Source organism: Corythoichthys intestinalis, chromosome 20 (genome assembly GCF_030265065.1).
Source record: "Corythoichthys intestinalis isolate RoL2023-P3 chromosome 20, ASM3026506v1, whole genome shotgun sequence".
Taxonomy (NCBI): domain Eukaryota; kingdom Metazoa; phylum Chordata; class Actinopteri; order Syngnathiformes; family Syngnathidae; genus Corythoichthys; species Corythoichthys intestinalis.
This window is the reverse complement of record NC_080414.1, coordinates 12,401,206-12,418,824: the sequence shown is the minus strand read 5'-3', so window position 1 is coordinate 12,418,824 and position 17,619 is coordinate 12,401,206. Positions and strand designations below refer to the sequence as shown.

At 39.3% G+C, this 17,619-nt stretch overlaps 1 protein-coding gene across 1 annotated transcript in view; it reads left to right on the top strand.

The window, feature by feature from the left end:
- Positions 1-17,619, top strand: part of drosha (drosha ribonuclease III) — a 502,261-nt gene that overhangs the window by 338,938 nt on the left and 145,704 nt on the right. Inside the window, exon 21 of the mRNA XM_057823946.1 lies at positions 6,276-6,383. Coding sequence (XP_057679929.1) covers positions 6,276-6,383 — 108 coding nt within the window. The remainder of the gene's footprint in view (positions 1-6,275; positions 6,384-17,619) is intronic.

The window sequence follows — 17,619 nt, the reverse complement described above, 5'->3', positions numbered from 1 at the left end:
GGATTAGGATTGAAATTCACAAAGTCCTATGACATAGCCGGTGTTGTCTGCAGACCATGTAATAAGATATAGCTTTTGAGTAGCTCAGCTATACTGCCACCATTTCTCCCGCAAAAGAGTATGTGGGCATCCAATTCTAATAACGGCAAAGTCAATTAATTAAGCAGTCCCTCAATGGTCATGTTAATTACATCTGAATCTCCATCACATCTATTTTGAAATGAACGTGTTAAATGTAAATTACAGCAGGCGTTTCATCTCCCGTGGAAGCAATTTACCTCACGTGACATCTTATTCCTGACTGTTCGGCAAAAAAAAATCGAAATAAAGGCCGGTTAAATATAATGGATTATTTCACTCATCGTGCCACTAGAGGGTAAAAAGTCCTAAATGACTCATACGCAAAAACGTTTGCCGGATTACAGTGACCCGGACAACTGACAATCGACAACGTGACGACGGTTGACTTGTTTGAAGTGGGTGGGGGCAGTGAATGAACTGTTCTTTCGCTACCAACCTCCCACTTGGATGTGTACAACTGATAAAGCCAGTGAAATTCACAGCAGAAAGTTTAAAAAAAGCCACCTCATTGCATGTCCATCATCGTCAAATGGTTAATTAGCTGTTTAACAACGTCAGAAAAGTATGTCAGCCAGGCGCCCCTCGGTGACTGCCCCTGGTTTTCCTTGTCAACACCTCTCGGCGCCGGCGGGCCACCGTTGTCGCCCCGTAGCGCTAATTAAAACACGGACTCTAAACTCCTCACTAGCTAGAGGTTAATGTTCTGAAAAGCGCCTTTGCCTTCTCATGTCTGGCGGCCGACTCAACGTGAACTGCCTCTAATGACGGACTCTCCCCGCCGGCCGCGTTCCCCCGCCAATGATGCACTGCACATCTCTCTGCAGAGGGCTGTCGTGTTTGTGTTAAAGCGATGTCAACTAGTGATGCACGATAATACATTTTTCAACCGATACCGATAACCGATAATTTCCTCCTCATTCCAACCGATAACCGATAATGTCAAGCCGATAGTTCTATTTAAAGATTTATGTAAAATTTAAAAGTATACACAAAAGAAAATATTACTGTGCAAAAATATAATTTATTGCTCTTTTTTTCAACATAAAATATGAACAAGTCGTCAATTCCAACATCTAAATAATGACAGATTGTCTGACATTGTGTAATGGTAAACTTTTGGCAACAATTACTTACAGAGTAAATACCCAAGTTGCACAAAAATGCCTTTAAAAGTAAGCCATTCCTAACATATATAACATTAATACACTGCAAAATACACCTCCTTAAAACTATTCAGTTTTAAGTGTAAATCTATTGGAAATAAGTAAAATGATCTGCCAGCGCTTCAAGTGTATTTCTCTCAGCTTTCTTGGAAGAAAAATAGCTAGCTGAAAATAATCTTAACAGCCTTATTTTAAGCAATACATTATTATACTTAATCCTAAAAAAAAAAAAAAACTTGGAAGAAGAAAAGATTTTGAATAATATTTGTGGCTACAGAATATTATTGTTATTTCATTACAACAGGAATGTGCGTATTTAAATTGATACGTGTTAATAAGTGCCAATAAGTTTTGATTATCTACTGTGACTGCAATTGAGCAGACAAATAAATTAGATTAATTTGAAAAGTGATTACTAATGTTATATGCTTTGTTGCACACTGTGAAAATGATTAACTCAAAAGAGCGAGATGTCATGTACCCATTCTGCAGCGCTTTGTTTACATTTGCGGCACTAACGACATGTGCTTTACAGCAGCTAAACTGATACACGGCAGTACTATTTGGATGGAGTTGGAGCTCGCATCTCCGTGCTTGTTGTTTTGTGCCTGAGTTTTGTTAAGCCGAAAATAAAGGCAGCGTTACAAAGTCATCTGACCGCTCGTCATTTTACATACTGAATGCATTATTGGCTGGCTGACTTCATTTTCTCCATGTTTAAATTATCATCTAACCACTGTGCCGTCATGATAAGCTTGCTTACTGGACATCACTTCTCCAAATGTACACGGTGAAAATGTGATTGGCATGTTTTTCATGAAGAATGGTGGTCGTATAAAGTGCATTATTTTTTTATCCAGGGCTTTGGCTCTCGGGTCATTTCGGTAAAAAAAAAAATCGTATCTCGTCTCGGCGGCGGCTGCGTTCCTACCAGATAATCCGCCCGCACCGGCCGGTTCGCCGCGGCGTATTCGGGGGCTGGCTCTGCTCGCACGCCGTGAGGGAACGCTCGAGAAACCGGGGTGTTCGCCGGAGGTCCTGAAGCCGTGGAACCGGGCTCTGCCCGCCGCGGCGGCCTGCCGGACCAGCCAGAGCGGCGGGCTCCATCGGAGGACGGCTACTTGCCGACTATCGGTCTCCAGTCGTGCCGGTGTTTAGCCTTAGATGCGAGTTTACCACCCGCCTTGGGCTGCTTTCCCAAACAACCCGACTCTGTATCGTCACAAGCCCCGTAGTTTAACTTAGTGTTTACAATAGCTTTAGCATTCCCGCTAGCAGCAGCAGGCTCGTATTCGTTCCAAAAATCTTTGTGATGCAGTTTTAAATGGATGCTGGGTTAGTGGTTTTGAATGAGGACGCTTTCTTTCGGTCTCGTGGAACTTCTGCGGTACATGTTTCGAAGATGGCGAGAGCGTCGTTTTTTTAGTAACAGCCACCATAATATTCAACTATTTCTTGTCGTGTAACTCCGCCTCCTCAACCCCTCCTCCCTCAGGGGCTTCAGAGAGGGGAGGGGTTGAGGAGGCAGCATGCTGAATTCTTCGGCTGTGCACATTTGGAGGCTAAATCAAGTATATAATTATCGGATTGCATTATCGGTTGAATTTTTTTATTATCTGGATTATCTGTGTGACGTCATAATTGCCATTATCGGCCGATAATTATCGGTGACCGATATTATCGTGTATCTTTAATGTCAACCACAAATCATTATTTTGATAGTTTATTATTAGTTATTTTTAATTAGTCGGATTAACAGTTCATATATTAATCGGGTTATTTATTGTTTATTTTATAGAAATCACATGTTTTTTTCCCTTTTTTTTGGATAAGATAAATAAAACGATAATTTTTTGCCTTTTTAATTTTTTTCAAATTAATACATTTTTAAAAATTAAAGGAATACAGAGAATTTTTGTTTTTGTTTTTTTGTTTAAAAAAAATTTTTTTTTACTCACAAAAACAAAATTGATAAATGAATAACAGAATACTGAGTGTTTTTTCTCCTTTTAAAAAAATCAACTTCTCAAATTAAAAAAATAGACAATATTTTTTATTAACCATTGACGGGGAATTTTATTTTTTTTTACACTTTAACTCAATTGCTGCCTGTTCCTCCCATTAAAAATGTATTGGACATCGAAACTGTCAGTTTACATGGAGCCAAATATTCCAATTACAATCGAAATATTTGTTCAAACCGAATAAATGTGTTCCATATAAACACCTCATTCAGAATGAACAGGCCCAAACCGAATGGAATTTCATTCCGATTCACAGGGGTGCAATATTCCTTTTCCCAAACCGATTAGAAGTAAAATTATATCATGTAAACAGGGAAGCGGAATGGTGTCTGGTTGCGTTCTTTCTGCGCATGCTCCGTACTGACGTGGTGACGTCACTCGGTGACGTAAGTAACGTCACTTGCAACATGGCTTCCAAGCACACGCACAGCGCACCCACACAACTTTTTAAATGAACGGCGTATCATTCTGAAGTTTTGTTTCCACTCGAAAAGTTAAAACAGCAGCTGATCTGACGATCGATCTCCATGTTTTGCAACGTGACGCTTTGTTTTGATTAATCTGCGCATATCAGACGGCAGTTGTCAAACGTCCTTTCGGAATAAAGGCAGTCACATGTAAACGCTGGATCGGAATAGATGAAGTGACATGTAAACAGCTGATGTGAAATTTCCATTCGGAATGATTTGAATCGAATAAAAGTCAGCATGTAAACGTGGCTAGTGATGTAAAAGGCTCAGAAAAAACGTACCAGATTTTTTAGACTATAAGTCGCCGTTTTATTTTTATAGTTTGGCCAGGTGTGCAATTTATACTCTGGAGGGACTTATGTGTGAAACGATTAACACATGGTTATATCTCTATATATATTTTATACACTGATGGTACGTTAACTTTTTAGCATGTTCTTTAAGCTATAGCAGTGGTTCCTAACTTCGGTTCGATCGACCCTCAGGGGTTTGGTTAGTCAGTCTAAGGGGTTTGGCAAAGGTTAAGACACTATTTTGGACTGGTTAGTCCCAAATTTACAGTCTTTATTCCAATTCTTTCATCTTCTAGTCCTCTATCTGATGGGGGGGGGAACTGGTTTGCTCAGTGGAAAGTTGACTCTCACTTGGTATGAGGAAGTACAACAGATCTACGGGTAACGTGCAATACGTTTACATAAGAAAACAACATTTGTGTCACATTTTATGCCATGAAAATAGTATGTGAGGTAAGGATGTGATCGTATGAGAATGTCGACATGAAAACAAAAATAAAAACAGTGTACAATTATTGAGTTTAATTTCGTTTTCCAATGCGAAAAGCAAATGAAGAGGTGTTTATGTTGTAAATTCACACTGTTTATTGGATTTGTGAGAAGATTCATGTTTATTTATTTATTTTAAACATTGTGAGTTTGTGTACAAATTTGGCGATCATTTTGTGCAGGGTGTTTCATTAAATGTGATGTCATTTGAGATGTAAACATGACAGGTTTTAGCTTGCTGTTTTATATATATATATGGCGGAAAACACTCAGGTGACTTGAAGTTCCGCTCTGAGACCCCCAGTTTGGCCAAATTTCAAAATTGTCCGATATGCATGTGTGATACATCATTGGAAAGCTTAAAATCTCAATTTTCTGTGGGAAGAAAAATTTTGAACAGGAGGGCGTTTTTGAAAAAAAGTTTTTTAAACAGCAAAACCCTATCTGGAGGTGAGAGCACGCGAGAGCAGAATTAAAGACACCATGACTTTAACGAGATATTATCGCATACTTACCTTGTTTCGATCCAAAAACTCCATGTAGCATGTATCACTGAGTGTCAAGACACAGCTGTGAATGACCACAGCTGGATTTTTGGGGGATTTTATGGGTGAAACATAGTAATATAACACGGGTCGCGATGCAGAAAATGAAATTTTGAATAAAAAATATAATTAATTACCTTCGTTTTATGGCTGGGTTGAAACAAAAGCGGTTGCACGACGTCTGTAAACGGGGGTTTCCAGGGTAAAACACAAATTAAAAATAGTTTGGGGGCTTAATGCGCCATGAATCTGCTATGGCAGCGTACAGACATATTGTTCTATCAAACGCAACAGTTGTTTTGGCTTAAAATACAGCAGTTTCTTTTAAAGAGGAGTGCAAGAGCAGAAACTGCTTTTTCAGTCTTGTCTGTGTTTTCTGCCATATCTGTTTTTGAATTTGAAAAAAAAAAATTTTTTTTCCAAACAGCGGTTAATACATGCGTGAAACCCATGAGGTTCGGTACCTTTAGAGAGGTCAGCATCCATTGTGCTAATAGCTATGTTACGTGAACACACCGGGCACATTCTCAGTTCGCTATTTATGTGTCGTATACCATTAGCACACTGTACATTTATTCGGCCTGTTGTTCTCTATTTTAAATTGCCTTTCAAGATGACATGTCTGTTCTTGGTGTTGGATTTTATCAAATAAATTTCCCCCCAAAATGCGACTTATACTCCAGCGCGACTTTTTTTCTCTTCATTGCACATTTTTTGGCTGGTGCGACTTTTAGTCCAAAAAACACAGTATTTGTACAATTCTGTGGTTAACAATGTCTCTAAGCGATTAATCAACTATCAAAATCGCTATCGGCTAATTTGATCATTGATTAGTTATCGATGAGTCTTTTAATGGTGGCAACCCTATTGTAAAAGTCACTACAGTGTGTCAACAGTGCGAAATGGGCTTCGATTCCAGCGCCCTGCCCCAAAGTGAATTTTCCCTCCTGTCGGTCATTCGCTCTCACATCGCCGCGATTGGGTTTGTGATTATTTCATCTGTGTGTTGCCTGGTGCCACTTAATAAATAATGAGAGTCTGATTGATTTCTGGCCGCTATCAGCTCTCAGCCTTTGCTTCTGACAATCTCTTCATCACACATTCCCCTCCAACATGCTCCCGTCACTCCTCTTTCATATCAGACATGATCCCCGCTCAGGTTCCCCCCTCCTGCGCCGCCTTCTTGAGAATTCTCTTTGTGCTCCCGCAGCACGCCATGATGCTGCCCGTCCTCACCCATCACATCCGCTACCACCAGTGCCTCATGCACCTGGACAAGCTGATTGGCTACGTCTTCAAGGAGCGCTGCCTGTTGCAGGTAAGACGCACGCCGCCGCATCCGAGAACGACGACTCATTGGGATTGATGAGCGCCACAGTTGGAGCTGTGGCATGAGTTTATAATGTTGTCAACTAAACTGAGCTGTTTAGATGAACGTGATTAAAGGAATATAGTTTCTGGATTTAAGAGTGTGACTAGCACTGTACGAAATGGTACATATCGCCAAAACGACATTTTACATTTCGTATCGTTTTTATCATTGTAGACCTCTTCCTGCAATGCACATTTTGGCCAGCAGATTGCGCCCATTTTGCGCCGACTTGTTACATTGATACCATTCCAAATGCCATAGTGGTACCACCAATCGGCCTAAAGATGTCCCCATCGCTACTCCCTGTGCCAACTGTATGCGAGTAACAAATGCATTGCAATAGAACGTAGGAACGCATATAACCCACACAGACAACGCAGTTCGCTCCAATATCAATATTCATTAATTACTAATATTATGCTATCTTAATATACAGCAGTCCTAAAAGTCAAAACCACTAGTCACAAGTACTCGTATTTATTTCCATATCGTTACATTCGAGCAAAAATATTTATGCTACTGTGCGGCTTCTGTTTAAACTGGATAGTTTTAGCTTGTACCACTATTTGATGAATTTAACATTTGTGACAGGTCAGTGTAATGTCAGATGATGACAGGGTGAAAACGTGTTTTAGGAGACTAAAACATAACGAGATGGATGCCAGTTGTCATCTGAGGACACAAGAGCGAGATGAAAATCCGCGATAGTTTCCGTCATAAATTCACAATGTGTGATATATGTGTAGTTAGCACGCATTCAGCAGTGTTTCGTCGTGTCACTCATGTGACGTGCTGCACACCCCCCCACGACCCCCCTGCCCCACTCACTAGTTTACTTACTGGCTCTGCCCATTCCAGGCTCCTTTTGTGAAACATATTTGTTAGGTGCTGCTTGTTTTTTCTTTATTATCTTGACTATAAATGTCATGTTGCTTGAGCATTTAAAGGTCTGTGCTGAGTGATCATCACACACTAAACCGGTGCTTCTCAATTATTTTATCTTAGCGCCCCCCCCCCCCCCCCCCCCAAGGAAGACGTAAATGTTTCGCGCCCCCACAAACTCTCTGCCGCCACTGTAAATAGTATCATTTGTCTATAATATTACTCTTATAAGTACGCCTCTACCTAAAATTGAGTCCTTTTTTTCTATTAAAGAAAAAAGTAACATAGATCAACTAATAATAAAGTATAACTTTATTAACATTATTTTGTTTGTAAAAGAAAAGACTCAACACTAGGGATGGGAATCGAAATCCGATTCCAATTCCGAACAGGTTCCTTGTGTTTCGAGGCCTGGACATCACAATGAAAAAGCCTGAACGATCCCTTTAACGATTCTTAAAGACGCATATTGTGTCGTGACGTGTCTTGTTGTCCTGACGCATCAAACTAGCATGGCGCCAAGAACCACCCGCTCCAAAGTTTGGCTACACTTCACCAGGAAAGAGGGTGAAAATGAAAGGTTACGATGGTTTAGCACGAGCATTGCAGCCGTAAACATAACAACGACAGCACGTAGGTTCAAACGCTCGAAAGTGTGTCTTCACTTCACGAGGAAAAATTACAACAAAACGACTTGCAGTCTTGCAAGGTGGAGATAAGTGCATCGGGAGGGAAGGTGGAGATAAGTGCATCGGGAGGGAATACGACAACACTGTCCTCACCGAGACGCTAAGGCTTAGTCCTGGCTATACAGCTAGCTAAACTCCCAAATGAGGATACAGAAGACGTTTGTATAATTTGTTGACTTTATTCAACCATCACTTGAAGAGTGAAACTAAAAATAGAAATGAAACAAATCAATTCCGTCCCCAATAACAAACAGGTTTGCATCAATGTAAATCAGCGATGATTAGCTCCTAATACAGTGATAACAAAACGGTTAGCATGCGTTCGCTAGCATTAGCACATCGTTCAAACCACTACACAACTGGATTTAAGTGTCCGATCGCGAGTGGAAACACACAACAACACAAAAGATGATACATACAGGCGTTGCCTCTGTAGATATTTTACAAATATTAAAAGAGAACGTAGGCTCGTAGTAGTGTTTCCCCTCTCTCACTAACTCGCTCACTCGCTTGGATGCGGCATTTCTTGTAAGCGCGCTCTTCTTCACGTGAGCGCGTTCTTCTTCGCGTGAGGAAGCGCAAGGGCGCCCCCACTTGAGCATGAAAGCGCCATAAAAACTAAAAAGCATTCATTTCAATATACTGGTAAATAATACACTTTGACAGGGTCCCAAAACTACGGCCCGCGGGACGGATACGGCCCGCCCCCACATTTGGTCCGGCCCTGAACAATACCAGACAGCATTTTGAAGAAAAAACTTTTTTCTCAATAGTGTTATTTATTTTCTGGCCTTTTTCTGTGAAGAACTCAGAGAGGGTTATTTGGTTATTATCTATTTGATTAATAGTGTTTTTATTATTATTATTATATTATTTTTATTTTATTTACTTTTGTTCCGTGAAGAATCCAGAAAGGGTTATTTGATTGCGGCTTTCTGAAAAACAATAATTTTTTACATTTCGGCACTCCTGCAATCGTCACACTTTTTCTGTGTTCTGTTCAAACTGACCCCGGCCCCTCATCAGTTAAAAGTTATGTGGCCCTCACAGGAAAAAGTTTGGGGACCCATGCTTTAACACATATTGCCAACGGCAGAACAACGACCTATATGCCAATATTTACCGATATTTTTATTTCTATTAGAAAAATGTTTCAGTAAAATGTTACACGTTCTTGTGCATTTGCCACTTATTGCTACAGTTAATATTGAGGCTTTGGGCCTCTTTTGACCTCGTTGTGAGTTTGTAAGGTTTTGATTAAACAAACTCGATGCCAATCAAAACGTTTGTTCTTTTTTTTTCCCCAAATTAGAATCAATAAGAGAATCGATAAAGAATCGAATCGTTAAGCAATATCGATAATGGAATCGAATAGTAAAAATCCTATCAATTCCCATCCCTACTCAACACGCATCAATTTGCCTGAATTAAAAAAAAAAAAAAAGTCACATTCAAATTGTAAAAAATACACTCAAGGTACATTTTTCACCATTTGGTACTGAAAAATAAAATCAGGAAATAATAACAAATTCAAATTGATTAGAAACATTAACTCATGTGGACAATATGCCAAAAAATTTTACCGAAAAAACAAAAATGAATAGATAAAAAACGACAGTGTCATTGGACAGAGGGACAGTTTTTATTTTTGCTGCTCAAAGTATCACTGAGCATGCTAACAGTGCTCACTGGTCTACTGATATAACCAGTGTTGTTAATAACGGCGTTACAATATAACGGCGTTATTTTTTTCAGTAGTGAGTAATCTAATTAATTACTTTTCTCATCTTGGCAACGCCGTTACCGTTACTGAGGACGGAAAGGCATGCGTTACTATGCGTTACTGTATTGGTCGAAAAGTCTGAGGGAGACGGACTCACCGAGACGACAGAGCAGAGCAGGAGTAGGGAGGAGGCAAGAAAGTTGTGACGCCGAGCAAACGCGATGCTAGGTAGCTCCAATAATACATGTTGTAACCGATAGCCTACAAACTACGCCTGCATGTTATGGTAGATATGGTAGACATGGTAGATATCACATGTACTGTACATAGATATAACTAGATGCTAAATGACAGACATGGCACTAAATGAGTTAGTAGACAGCCGCCATCTTAAAGCAGTAGACTTTTTAGGACGGCTCTGTTGTAGAGAACCTTCCTAGCGAACCTAAGTAACTTTTAATCTAAAATACTTCTAAATTGGCAAAATCTTGACTTGAATCTATCTTTAAATGATGAAACAGTTTTAAAACTTTCATATGTCGAAAGTAGAGAGAAGGGAACTAATGCAATAATGGGAGCAATTTTAACAACTTTTAACAGTTGATTCAGGGTAAAGGGTAAATTAGGGTAAAGAATTGGGCTCGGGCCAATTGTACCAAAAACCTTCACAAAAAACTTCCCATTGTGTGGCCAATGTTTTTTTTTTTTTTTTTTTTTTTTTTTTTTTTTTTTTTTGTGGGGGAAAAAAAAAAGTAATTATCACCAATTACTTTGCCAAGTAACTAATTACTCTTACATTCAGGTAATTGAGTTACTAACACAATTACTTTTTGGGAGAAGTAATTTGTAACTATAATTAATTACTTTTTTCAGTAAGATTAACAACACTGGATATAACACTGACAAAGCGGGACTATTGTTGGCAATATTCGGCACGTTTTCGCTGAAAAACAATCAAGTGGCTTATCAATGAGATTGAAGTCTAATGTCTTTAAGTGGCGTCTTAATTGATTTGGCTTCCGGCTGTCCGCTGTAATCATTTTTAGAACCGTAAACAGTGGTCTTTCCTCATCTCCCACTGTATTAAAAGTCAAAATCAAAAGGCAAACGGTCCAAAAAAAAGCGCATTCTCGGTGGCCTAGGGAAAACCGTAGGTGAGGGTGGTCGTTGTAACGATCCCAAGCCGAAAATGGCACTTCTCGGGCGGACACGTGAGAACCGGAGAAGACAGTGGGTCGCTGCGTGAGTCCGGCCGGAAAACGGCTTTCGAAAACGGCGCACAGCTCTTCATATCTCTTTTCTGTGTGCTTTTGCTTAGTTCAAAAATACTGCGCGCACTCTGAAAATGAGAGCGCCACTGCCACCCACTGAGTGGATGTGCAAGTACACTTTATTGTAATACGGCAAAAAAAAAAAAAAAAAAAAAAAAAAAAACATATTCCCCGAGGTCACATGCGCCAACCCTCCACCCCTGATATCGCTCTGCGGCCCCCTGGGGGGGTTCGCCCCACTATTTGAGAAGTACTGCACTAAACTAACTTGTAGCATTAGCATAATGTTTGCATTAGCATAGCGTTCGCGTTAGCATTAGCATTTAGCAAGGTGACTCAGTGTCTTCTTAAACTCTTGGAAATCATTTTACATACAGTTAATTGCAAATAATGTGCTGAGTGTGTTATCATCATGAAAATGGTGATTTCCTTTTAGACTTTACAATTATGTGCTCATCTATCATGTTCATTTGAAATGATTGGAAACCTTTTATTTATTTGATTATGTGTGGACTAAAACTTTTGAAGTTTGTAGACAAAAAACATTTTGAGAATTGTCGACGACAACTAGACGAAATGTGAGTTTTCGTTGACTAAAACTAGATGAAGACGAACACATTTTGTGAAATGAGTAAAATATGACTAAGGCTAATGAATATTTTCATCCAAATGACTAAGACGAAAATTAAAGTGGCCGCCAAAAACAGCACTGGTAAGTAGTAATTTAAGTTGTATAAGTGGTCAATTTTTAGAGCAACTCTGGTTCATCCTCTCACCATCAATGGCAGCCAATGAGTTAACGCCTTATTGCTCAAAGGCACCTCTTTTCATCCATCTTGAAACTTCCAAATTATCACCCGCAAGTATTCGACTGTAGAACTTGCCACTCCAGGTCATTACTGACCACACCGCCGGGCAAAACCCAAGCTTCAATTCAAATTCAATTTAACTGTGGGGTTCAAATAAAAAACACCTTGAAAGCCATTTTCTCGTTGATCCGCTTGCCGCATGCTCTGAATCCGTATGAGTCTGGCCGTATAGGAAAGCCAAAGCGACAGAGTGATGTGACACCACCGTGACACGGCTGTATTATTTAAAGGCTGGCATAGTTAATAACTGCAACAAGACAAAGCCCCGTGCGCTGGTTTGAGGCAGCCTGCCTGCCCGCCTGCGGTGAGATCTGGAGGCAGTAGACTCCTCATTATTTGGGCCCTCGTCGCCTCTGCTGAGACAGTTCAGGCGGCAAGAGTTGCACGGGAGTCACTTAAGGTAGCCGGCACAGACCCAAGTCACATCTTTGCTGGGTCCGCTGTGACTTGTGGTGACAGTACAGTCCTGCCAAATGCCAGCTCTGCCCTGTCAAGGCCTGGAGGTGTGAACCTCCCCGTCAACCCCCCCTCCCAGCCAGACTGAAGAAGCATTCAGAGTGCCGTTCGTGCTGTTTTGATCGTTAAAATCACACCTCGCTTTCGTGTGTTCGCATGAGAACTCGTCTGGTCCCGGTGCCTTTGCATTCGGGAATTTGCACATATTGATCGGCGATTTGTCAAGTGGACCGTGACGAGCTGTCATAATGAGCGTCAGAGAGGAAACACTGGCAGGCTACGAGGCTTGCCGCTGGCTGACAAGAGCTCATTCAGAGACTGACATCACTTCCTCTCTCTCGGGATCTTTGACAGTTCGTGGGCTTAAAGTTGTGGGATTCAGAGTTCAATGTAGATAATGACGAAATGTGAGCCGGAAGTCGGGCAATTGTTGTTTGACATGCACAGATAGTCCTATAATTTGTAGTTGAACCAACATTGTGTGAAAGTATTTGCCTCCAAAATCATAGCGTTCATACTTTCACCAACATTTTGTGGAATGTGTCCCTAAAGTAAGAAAATGAGGTTAAGCCAAGATTTGGCAGAGTTAAAGGCCTCAAAGTAACGATAAGGTATTTTATGTTAGAATATGTTTAAACAAGTGTTTTTAAATATATCCAATAAAAATACACCCAATTAGAACGCACTGTATGTGCCACAAAGATTTTGAATCACAAGACAAAAAGCGTGATGATGGCACAAGCGGATCACATATTGAACTAGGGCTGCAACTATCGATTAATTTGGTAGTCGATTAATTCATCAACTATTTAGTTCGAATAAGCGAGTAATCTGAGTGGCAGCATTTAGTATATTGCAGAATACATTTTAGAAGATGTAAAACAAAGGCTTGCCAAGATTGCACTTTCAGAAGAGCACTTAAATGCGACGACAAAATAAAATTTCCGAGTGTTTCTTCAAACTATGCAGGATTGCACTTTGACTTAGAAATAAATTAAAATACCTGAGCTTAGCCTCAAACTGTAAAAGAAAAATAAATAAATGAGGATCTAGGTACAACAAAAGAACAATTGCCTATCTTACATAGCAAAGGTCCGTTAGCTTAAATGCTATAAAATGCTAACTTTTTTATTTTTACAAAGCTTTCAACAAAGCGTTCAAACACATAAAACACACAAAAAACAGGTAACCTATAAATGAAATTACGAATGCATAAAAAAACAAAAAAAACTTACGTTGGTCTTAACAGGGAGGAGCTGGATTCAGTCATGTTAAATAACTTAGGTCATATTCACTTTTGGCACTAGAGGGCAGTGTATCCAAAGTTTAAAAAAAAATTTTTTTTTAAGCAATGCTCTTACAATTCACACATATCCCCCCCCCCCCCCCCCAAAAAAAAAAAAAGGTTAAATAGACCTATAAAATAAATCACGAATGCAAAAAAAAACATTAGTTAAAATGAAAGCTTACCTCATGTTGGTCTGAACAGGATGCAGCTGGATTCAGTTAAATGTTATTTCATATTCACTGTTTCCACTAGAGGGCTGTGTATCCACCCAAATCAATGAAACTAAATGCAAACACTCTCAAAACAAAACATTACAACGCCGCTCTAAGCGACTACTCGAAGCAGCAAAATTTGATTCGAAGCTTTTTTTGTAATTGAATTACTCGAGTTAATCGATTAATCGTTGCAACACCATATTAAACATTGGCGAACTAATTGGTGAACTTGCTAAAAATTAGTTTCTCCATGTAGGACCCCCACTACCTCCAACATGAAGCCTATTGTATTTCTCTCTCATTAAACTTTGTCCAAGCAGGCTCCTAATTATTATTTGAATGACCTACATTAACCAAACGTAGCACTGTGCATGCGTTAAAAAAAATCAAACCTCAATTAATAATTCAACAATCCAACTGAACAATTTCTACAGACCACAAGATCACATTTTTGTATTATATTGAAATTAATAACTGAACTCCTCAGCTGTCATTGACCTGGTTGGATGAACCAGATCTGCTCTAAAAATGAACAAATTTTGCCTTGCACAGTAACTTTGCTAATTTACTGTTCCCACAACCTTCTTATTGTTGGAAATGCTTTATTGTTATTTCATAAATTAAGCATTGCACTTTTATGAAGTGGCAAAATAATTTAAATTAACAGCAAAAGGATGAAAAGAGCCACTACTCTCGATTTTAGCGTGAATTAGGGAGTTATTAGTTTAGAATTTAACAAGTAATATTGAATGAACTGGATGGACAAAAAAAGCCATATACAGGACCCTTCCCTGTCATACCCTAATCTGTCCTGCCATCTTCCAGTCCTTGCGGTCGTAGCATGAATTGGGTTATTTGTGTACGAGATTTGAAGCTACTCTTCTAGTCTCCCTGTTAAACATTTACCGTGTAAAAAGTCAGAAAGGGACGCGTCGCTTATCACAGTGTGTCGATGGCCGCCGCATGCGACCGCATCCATCAAGGCCGTTCTTAATCCCCGCCCACCCCCTGTTGCCCGGCACCCCGCTCCTCACTTTTGGCTTCACGCTGGCACAACGAGAGGCATCAGAGAACATCTCAATAATTCAAGCGTACAAGTCCTCTAACCCGCTTCTGTTGTCACACGCCCCCCGCCCGGACGCACGCGGTGCTGAGTGCATGACTATTTTATTTGTTGTCTTATTCATGGCCATGCCGGCTCGCTCGCCACGACTTTCCGGCAAAGCCTCTTGTTGAGCATTTTACCGCATTCTGGTGTTTCTAAATGATAAATGGTGTTTAACGCTAGCCTGGCCAGCGTGTGGTCGCCATGGCGATGATGTTACGACCACCCCGCGGTCACGGAATGCACATCCTGTTACACTGAAGGAGTAACTAATTCATAGGCGTGTCATATTGGTATTGCTAATGCATACTCATATGTAATGCTCTCGTGGCTGCGCCTGTTGTTAAGTAATGTGACTAGTCAGGCAATATAGTAGAAGTCATGTAATATTGTGATAATGAGCATGCTTTCATACAAATGCAATCAAACTCATCGGCCAGTCAAGAGGAAGGAAGGGTGGACAAGTTGAGATAATCACAGATGATTGGTTAAAATAGTACGGGCATTGATATTTTGTTAAAAAATACTGGATATTATTGACTTTTTTACGTTTTACTAGGAAAATGAAATCCTGTGTTTTTTCAGTGTATTAATTGATTGATTTAGTTATTAGAACCAATCAGACTCGCATGCAATTGCAAAATTGTCTCATATCTTTGCACCAGAGTTTGAGTCAGAGTTGCCTGATTTTTAGGATCTGACAGCAATTCTGACAAACCTTGGCAATTTTTAAGGAGAAATGTCCAAATGTAAAATATTTCCATACTTTAGAGCAGGGGTCCCCAAACTTTTTCCTGTGATGGCCACATAACTTTTCCCTTCTCTGATGAAGGGCCGGGTCTGATTGTAACAGAAAAAGTGTGACGATTGCAGGAGTGCCTAAATGTAAAAAAATATTGTTTTTCAGAAAACCACAATCAAATGACCCTTTCTGGATTCTTCACGGAACAAAAGTAAATAAAATTATAATATAATATAATTTAACTAGGGCTGTCAAAATTATCGCGTTAACGGGCGGTAATTCATTTTTTAAATTAATCACGTTAAAATATTTGATGCAATTCACGCACATGCCCCTCTCAGATTAAAATGACAGCAGTGTAATGTCCGCTTGTTACTTGGGACTTGTTTTTTGTTGTTTGGCGCCCTCTATTGGCGCTTGGGTCCAAATGATTTTATGGGTTTGGGGAGTGAGCATGGTGTAATGAAATCAACAATGGCAAGCTACTAGTTTATTTTTTGATTGAAAATTTTACAAATTTTAATAAAACGAAAACATTAAGAGGGGTTTTAATATAAAATTTCTATAACTTGTACTAACATTTATCTTTTAAGAACAAGTTTTTTTTATCCATGGATCGCTTTAGGAGAATGTTAATAATGTTAATGCCATCTTGTTGATTTATTGTTATAATAAACAAATGTATATATCCGTCTTGTGTCTTATCTTCTCATTCCAACAATAATTTACAGAAAAATATGGCATATTTTATGGATGGTTTGAATTGCGATTAATTATGATTAATTAATTTTTAAGCTGTAATTAACTCGATTAAAAATTTTAATCGTTTGACAGCCCTCAATATAATATAATATAATATAATATAATATAATATAATATAATATAATATAATATAATATAATATAATATAATATAATATAATATAATATAATAATAACACTATTATACTCCGGGTTCTTCACAGAAAAAAGCCAGGAAATAAATAACGTATTGGGGGTAAAAAAAAGTTTAGGGGGCCGGACCAAATGTGGAGGCGGGCCGGATATGCTTTAGAGATTAAAACGCTTACATGATGCTATTTTACTGTTGGCTTCCTATGACAGCTACGAAAATGCTCTACCAGCGCCGCTTTTCATGTTATTTCGCTGTATTTCGCCGTCGTGTAGTACAAAATATATTTTTTTTCTTTAGACAACATTCAATATTCAATATACCTTGATTTTTTTTGTTGCTTCATAGCCCTTAAAAATAATAAATAAAAATAAACACATGTTAAAAACTACCACTTACCAATCCATTTTTTTGGCCCCGATAATGATACCGATACCGGGCTGTGCAGTATCGGCCGATACGATACTATTTCGATGCCCCTCTGTTCGAAATTTATAATATATTTATACTGTTTATATGAAAAGCTACATACTTGGATAAGAAATCATTGCTATTATGGCTTTGTCATGCTGCTGTTTATCTTTGTGAAACAGGAAAAAGGCTAATACAAAGTAAATCCAGTAGAACTTTTTATTGCTTACCTGGTATGGGTGACAAATAATAATAATGATTGAATAATAACTGACCACAGCATCCTGTCTATCAACCTCCCTCTTTGTGCACCACCAGAAACACAACTCAACTCCCATCTTTATAGCAACGCACAAATGCAAGCAGAGCACGAGTGAGTCTCTCTCTCTCTTAGCTTAGCTTGCTTTGCTTATTTTTACAGCACTTTTGAAACAGGTCTCAAATTGCGGCATTTCGTTCAGTACAAGACAAGAAAAGTAAAGTAGATGAAGTGAAATGACCAGGGTTTGTGGCTGCGGTCCAGCCCCCTTTCTCTTGGTAGCTGTTGCTGCTGTTGCAGCCTCAAACTCTTTGTGTTCGTTCACATGTTTCGTCTTCAAATGTTTTATCAGGTTCGAGGTATTTAAACTGGCCGATTAGC